Below are 7,032 nucleotides of genomic sequence, written 5' to 3' on the forward strand. Positions count from 1 at the left end.
TTCTTAATTCTAGCTATGCTTGAAGCAGGATCTTTTGTTCTGGTTGTTGCTATGTGTCAATATACTTCTCTATGTACTCCTTCAAGTACTGAAGGAATTATTAAATCTACTGTTTCCCTGTTCTTTTCAAAAGCTATCTTTCTGACACCCTTTTTTTTCTTATGAATCTAAAACCACTATCACCTATTTAACAATGGCAGTTTAATAACATCCTACACCTGAATTTGTTTACAAAAGCATTTGCCATTAACAAATTGCTTCCTGCATCAACAATGTGAAAGCAAACCTATTAACCCCCACAAGTTGGGGGAGGAGAAGGAAGAAAAGAAGATAAACTCACCCAACGGCAGAAAACATCAACAGTACCCTGGAGTGGATGGGGCAGATCCTATCTCCATTGACAACACTTGGACGCTTATCGCTGAATTCAAAAGGATTGCACATTGAAAAAGGATTTCAGAATGGGAATTTGTGCTCGATTTCCAAACAAAGCTAAGTATTTGACACCTTTATTATACTCCAAGTGCTCCGCTAACACAACAATAGGGGGCAGAACTGGGTTCGTCCTCGAGAAAGGAGAAGTAATTGCTGTCATCAGCTATCTAATGGAAGGTTGCAGAGGTGGAGCCAGGCTCTTCTCTGAGATTAAACACGAAAGACAGGAGGCAACGGACTCAAGTTACAGCAAAGAAAATTCCGAAAGAACATCAGGAAAACTTGATTGTCGTGGCAGTCAAAAATTGGAAGTGTCGTCTGGCTGTTCAATCTCCATCTTTTAAGACATTCAGAACTTGTCTAAGTTTGACCCTGAGCAACCTTTTTTCTCATGCAGTTTGTTCTTGCCTTGAGTGGAGGATGTGAACCAGATGTCCACCAAAAATGGGAAGGAACAAAGGTTGTTCGTGGAACTGTTGGAGCTCTCTGATTTGAGAGTCTGATTTGAGGAGATACATATTAAGTGTACGTATTCAGGTGAAATTTTTAAAAGTCACGTAGGCCAAGCTGAATCCAAGCAGCACTACACCAATTTGTGCCAGTTGAAGATACAGATTTGCTGCAGTGAAACGTAAGTTCAACTCCCAAAGTTTTTGGGACTGAGGGCCAAATACACAGGCTGTGATACACCAAGTTACTGTAGGGCACAGACATATGGCACACGTTAGTGTGGTGACTTTGCTCTTACTTCTTACCTCATGGCAAATGAGATGTTCTGTAGCTCAGTCACCAAGCAAGCTATACCCTGTGCATCGTGGCTAAATAATAATCACATCCTAGATTAGCTCCTTTCAATTCATCCTTTGTTCACCAATCTACATCTTATTTTTCAAGTTTGAATAGATAAAAAGAACATCAGAAGTTTCTGTACAGTTTAGAAAATAAAATAGGGCCTTAGTCTCAAACAACTGACCAAAATATGACCCGTGTTATCTCAGCCAAGTCTTGCTTCTGTCACACAAAACACCATTGCATCACTTAAGATGACCACCTACCCATTTATTTCCAGACTATATGCTGTATGACACAGGCTTCACAGCTCTCCGCACTTCATTTTCAGTAGGATTGTCAACTTTTAATCACCTAGCAGAGCAGTAAAAAAAAAAAAAAAAAAAAAAGAGGATCTGTGGCAAGAAATGACATTAATTGAAGTCTGTTTGCCCCTCTCACAGTTCATTATGTAGTCCATGTTCCAGAAGTCTTCAAAAGACACTGAAGTCTCTCCATTAACTGTAATACAGCCGAACCCCTGCAAAGACTGTGACGTCACAAGAGACATATGAATTGTGAAAGAATAGGGAAATTGTTTTTGCAATTACTTTTAACCAGAAATGGTAATGTTCTGACTGGCTGACTTTTTGTAAAACATCACCTATACTTTGAGAATTCAAATCCCTACATATGGGACCATGTTTTTTATTTCATCAACATTGCAAAGTTAAAGACTTTATTTCAAGGAATTTCATTTAAAAGAAAAAATAGTAAATGGCACATCATGTAATTGCTATTTATTTTCATAAACATGAGGTATTTCAAAGTGCTATAAGACGCAGCACTAAATGTACACCGTTGGAAGAAATTAAACACAGAACTTTGCAGTTACCCAGTTCTATGCACCAAACATTAACAAATACATTAACTGGAAGAAACAGGCTAGGAAAAGGCATATATAGTAAATTTCTTTACAAAAGTTTCTTAGTTCAAAAAAGTGATAAAGTAATATCTACTCAAAACTTTCACAACTCATTTTCATACGAAAATATAAGTATCAAATTTAGTTATGTATCAGCATCATACTAAAGTATACAGGCAATGTAAGAATTAGTACAGTACATAACAGAGATTAACAATATATTTGTATACAAAAACATGCTCCTCAAACATTGAGGTATTACAGTACTTAGGTATGAACTTCCAGTCTAATACTGGCAGCAAAAGCCACCTCTCATAACCCAAGACATGTACAAAAGGCAAGTGTGTAGATGGTATTTACAGAAAATTCCCAGAGGGGTACAAATGCCAACCCCCTAAAGTAACATCTGTTAGAACATAAGCACCATAAAAATTAGGAATGAATGTTTTTAACTCAACTAGATGTCATCAGCAGCTCCAAATGCTCACAACAATTAAAAAAAAAAAAAAATTTAAAAATCCACCATCTACAGTTCTTAAGAAGAAAAACAAAGGCAGTCCATTGTTGTTTGGTAGTCTTGCAATAAACTTCTTGCAAGAACATCCATTTGCTCCGTACCCGGATAATAAAGTTTGTCAATTACTTCAGGGACTGAATTGAAAGTAAAACCAACATTCTTAACGTCAAAAAACACAATTTTTTTTTTTTAAAGAATCAAAAATGTGCAAAGTGGCAATGACTGTCCTGGTCAGCCAAAAAAAAAAAAAAACCAAAAAAACAAAGAAAGAAACAAACAAAAAAGTTTAGCAAGTCCGCTTGTATTCTATTTTCTTTAGCAACTGTTGTTGCCTGGCTTGCAATTTCTCCTTTTCTAGCAATAACTTCTGTTCCTCTGCCTGAAGGGAATGGACATATTCAGTGGCTTTTTTCAAAATCACAACTTTTGCAGCTTTCTCATTTTTAACAAGTTCTGGAACGTGGTCCCTTAACGTCAGGAAACTGGACCGTAGATCATTACGCCTCTGACGCTCCAAGATATTATGGTTACGTCGACGTTCACTATCCTCTGAATCAGAGTTTCGAGGACTTGAACTCTTAGACTTTGGTTGGATCATGGGTTTTACTGGACGGGGCACCTCGGCTTTTAACTTTTTCTGTGGTGGTGCATCTTCACTCTCCATATATGGAGAAGGAGCAGCATAATTATGCTGCTGGTGAATTGGTGCGCAACGCTTTAAAATCAGTTCATTCTGCTGTGTCCTGACTGATGGAAAAGTGGTATTTTTAGGACGCACTGTAATAGTGAGGGTGGTAACAGCCTTGTTGGAGGAGGAGCGTCTTTTCTCCACTGTCACAACATCTATTTCTTCTTCATCATCCTCTTCTTCTTCGTCTTCATCATCTTTTGGTTAAAGAAAATGAAAAATGAAATTGATATTATTCTCTCAGAAAATAAACAATATTTATTGACAAAATATGCACTTTAGAAATACCAATACAAGAGCCGATGGTAAAAAATAGGGTGTCCTCATTGTCCATTATCAAATATAGTTCTAAAGATGTATATAACACGCACAGAACGAAAGAAAAAAAAACCAAACAACAAAACAAAATAGATTTTTGCAAGTTTGGGAACTTTATAACGTTTGTTTCTCACAGAATATTTCGAGTTTGAAGGAACCCATAAGGACTGTGTCCAACTCCCTTTCTTTAACCACTTCTAATTTTAAGTAAAAGTGGGGCTACCATCTAACTAATCCCAGTGGCGAAAAGTTTTCGTATGAAACGCATTCATTTTTACTACAGCTGCAGAGCTGGGGCACAAACTACACGCACAGAGCCACAACACAGCCCTGGGTTGGTGGAAAAGCAGACGGGAAACGAAACAATCGCTGGGTTTGTTCTAGTGCAGAAGGTGAAGCTGCTCCCGCCGGGGACCCTTTAAGCCGGCGCTTGGTGCAGTGCCAAGAAGACAGCTGTTGGAAGTGCTTCCTCACCCAAAGCTGTCAAACCAGACATTAAAGGGACAGCAGGCTCCGCGAGCCGAGACGGATCGCCAAGTTTATGGTGACGATCATACGGACCCGCTCCCTTACACACGCAGTCCTGCTACACTACGGAACCGGATGGGAGCTATCTGAGGGCATTTTAGGCTCTTGCTAGCGTACAAACAAGGACCCTGTGCGGGCTGCCAGTACGTTCCAGCCTCCCCACACTGTAAACACCCTCCACCGACTGCACATCAGCATGGCACTGCCCCTCGCTTCTGACCACACACTCCTCACAACGGCCTCCGGAACGGCGCGCACACAACCCGGGACGGCAGGAAGACGTTGGGAAGCCCCAGGAGCCGCAGCACCGCTCGAGCACACCGCGCCCGTTGCTGTTGGCCCACAGCCCCGCAGGGAACCCAGACCCGCGGGGCGGCCGCCCCGGGCCCCGCCGCGCCTGTTGCGGCTGCTGCCGCCTGCCGGCCAGCCCGCACCCCGCACCCCGCACCTCCCGCCCCGTCGAGGCCCGCCGCGCTTACCCGAGTCGCTGAGCGTGTCGTCCCCTGAGCTGCTGCTCCCGGCCCGGCTGTCCCCACTGGGACGCGGCGGGCGGCTGCCTCGCAGGGTCTCACCGCCGCTCGGCACCGCCGCTTCCCGCTTGTTGACGGGGAAGGGGAAGACCACGGCCGGGTCCACGCACTCGGGCACGGAACCGCCCAGCTCCGCGCGGCCGGGACCGGCGCTGGGGCCGTTCGCGGCGGAGACGGCGGCGGTGGGTACAACCGGGGGCGGAGGCGGCGGGGCGGCGGCGGGCGGCTTGCCCTGCAGCTTCTCGCTGACCACCCGCTCCAGCTTCTCGCGGGCCGAGAAGCCGCTCCACATGCAGTCCTGGATGATGATGGAGTTGAGGTTGTTGCTCGCCCCGAGGCCCGTCTCGAAGAAATCCGCGCCGTCCGCGCCGCCCCACAGCTCGGCCTCGGGGGGCAGGAGGAGCAACTCGGACGCCCAGTCCAGGGGATCAGCGGGGCGGCAGCTCCCCAGGGCCGCCCCTCCCCACGGCAATGGAGCCCCTCCCGGGGGGTGCTCCTGCAGCCCGGCCCGGCTGGGGGACAGCGGAGGGGTGGGCAGCAGCTCGAACTTCTTCCATATGTCCTCCCCGGGGGGGGCCGAGTCTGGCCCGCATAAATAGAAATCATCTTCGTCCGGGTAGAAACAAGGCTGCAAGGAGTCGAACTCGAGGTCTGGGTTCTTGCTGATCATTCCCGGCATGGCGGGGCTCTCCGTGTCGATTCCCGGGCTGGGGACTCGTGTTAGAGACGAATTTTACGGTAGTTCCACCAAGGAGAGGAAAGATGTGCCCAGAACCTGAAACTAAAGCAAAAAATGGAAATAAAGAAACGAACACAATTAAAACACGAAGAAAGACGCCTGTAATTCCCTATTATGTAGTGGGAAAAAAATTAAGAAAAAAAAAAATTAAAAGGAAGTCCCATCACGGATAGCACAAAAAACAAACAAACCAAAAAACCCAAACAACAACAACAAAAAAACAAACCAGGAGCCTTTATAAGTTAAGAAGGAATGCAACGCACCTTTTCGGACGCCGCAGGGCAGCGGCCATGAGCCGCTCCGGGGTGCACGCACACCTCCGGTCCTGCACGGAGCTCCGCGCTCTGCCCGACCGCCTCCAGCGCTCACAGCTGCACAGCCGCGGGCAGATACACGCCTCCCTGCAGAAAGCCCTCCTGATACGCGACCACGAGCAAAGGAAGTTTACTCCTTTTATCATTTCCAGCGTAGTGGGGAGAGAAGGGTGCAAAGGGGCACCCCGAACCCTGCAACCCCATCAGGGGAATCCAGCAGCAGGCAAACACCGACGCGCACCAAAGGCATTAACACAGCCCAACAAAGCCCGACTCGCTACAGGAAGTTTTTCTCCCTCTTTGCAGTTTAACACGAGAGCCGCACGTTTCGCCCCGGGGAACAGCGCCCTTACCTCGGTGCCCCCGCGCTACCCGCGGCCGCTCACCCGCAGCCCCATGCTCCTCTGCATCGGGCATTGATACCGAAATGAGTTCTTAGTCCCGACCCAGCGAAGGGAAAACGCTGTGCTGGGTTGCGAACAGCTGACGGAGAGCAAAAGGGGGAGGAATAAAAAAAAAAAAAAACACAACAAATCCGTGCAAAGCGCTCTGATGAAATGCACCGAAACGCGGCTCAGCTGCTCGCCCCCGCCCCGCCCCCTGCTCCTTTCCAGCATTGTGCGCTTCCCTGCTCCCGAAATACACGAAACCGTTAAAAATGCGAAGCAGCAAAGAGGCACCTACAGAGCGCGGCGAGCTCGGTGCGACCGCTCCGCAGCACAGCCCAAATATCCGCTCAATGAAACCCCCATTGAGGGCCGGCGGAGCGCTGCCGCTCCCGTCCCATCCTCCCAGCTGGATGTGGGATTGTATTTATTTCATGGGGGTTTTGTCCTCCCGCTGCTGGCAGCCCAGACCCTGCCGCTTCCTCCTCCTCTTACCTCCCCGCTGCCGGCGGTGGGTGTTGCGAGGGGGAGGAGTGGCGGGGTGGGGGGAAGGGAGGGGAGGAAAAAAAAAAAAAAAAAAGCAAAAAAAAAAAAAAAAAAAGCTGACACACCCGGGGAGCATTAAAAAAAAAAAAGGGGGGGGGGAAGCGCGGCGTAACCCCACCCCCTGATTTCCATAGAGAAGGGAGGTGCCTCCGCTTGGCGCCAAAAGCCCCATTCGCTCTTTATTCTCCGGCGCGGGGCACTGCCCGAGGGTACGGAGCTCGCGGGGCCGCCCCGCCCCGCAGGGACGCGGCGCTGCGTGAGAGCGGCGGCCCTATCTGCGAACACCGAGGAGGAGGGGAGGGAAAAAAAATAATAATAAAGGAGAGGAATAAAGGAAG

General features: G+C 47.8%; 1 protein-coding gene across 3 annotated transcripts; it reads right to left on the reverse strand.

The window, feature by feature from the left end:
- Positions 1-1,988: 1,988 nt before the first annotated feature.
- On the reverse strand, positions 1,989-6,688 carry MYCN (MYCN proto-oncogene, bHLH transcription factor). Of its 3 annotated transcripts, none has more exons than XM_052705848.1 (3): positions 6,447-6,688; positions 4,659-5,490; positions 1,989-3,530 (listed from the first exon to the last, which is right to left on the reverse strand). In XM_052705848.1, exons 2-3 carry the CDS (start codon positions 5,386-5,388, stop codon positions 2,932-2,934), a joined length of 1,329 nt encoding a protein of 442 aa, XP_052561808.1. In that variant the 5' UTR covers positions 5,389-5,490; positions 6,447-6,688; the 3' UTR covers positions 1,989-2,931. The 3 variants fall into 3 exon arrangements, with proteins under 3 accessions (XP_052561808.1, XP_052561712.1, XP_052520335.1); XM_052705752.1 differs by lacking the exon at positions 6,447-6,688 and adding an exon at positions 6,116-6,408; XM_052664375.1 differs by lacking the exon at positions 6,447-6,688 and adding an exon at positions 5,712-6,071.
- Between the last annotated feature and the right edge of the window lie 344 nt (positions 6,689-7,032).

This window comes from Tympanuchus pallidicinctus, unplaced genomic scaffold (assembly GCF_026119805.1).
Source record: "Tympanuchus pallidicinctus isolate F22 unplaced genomic scaffold, pur_lepc_1.0 scaffold1, whole genome shotgun sequence".
Lineage (NCBI taxonomy): Eukaryota > Metazoa > Chordata > Aves > Galliformes > Phasianidae > Tympanuchus > Tympanuchus pallidicinctus.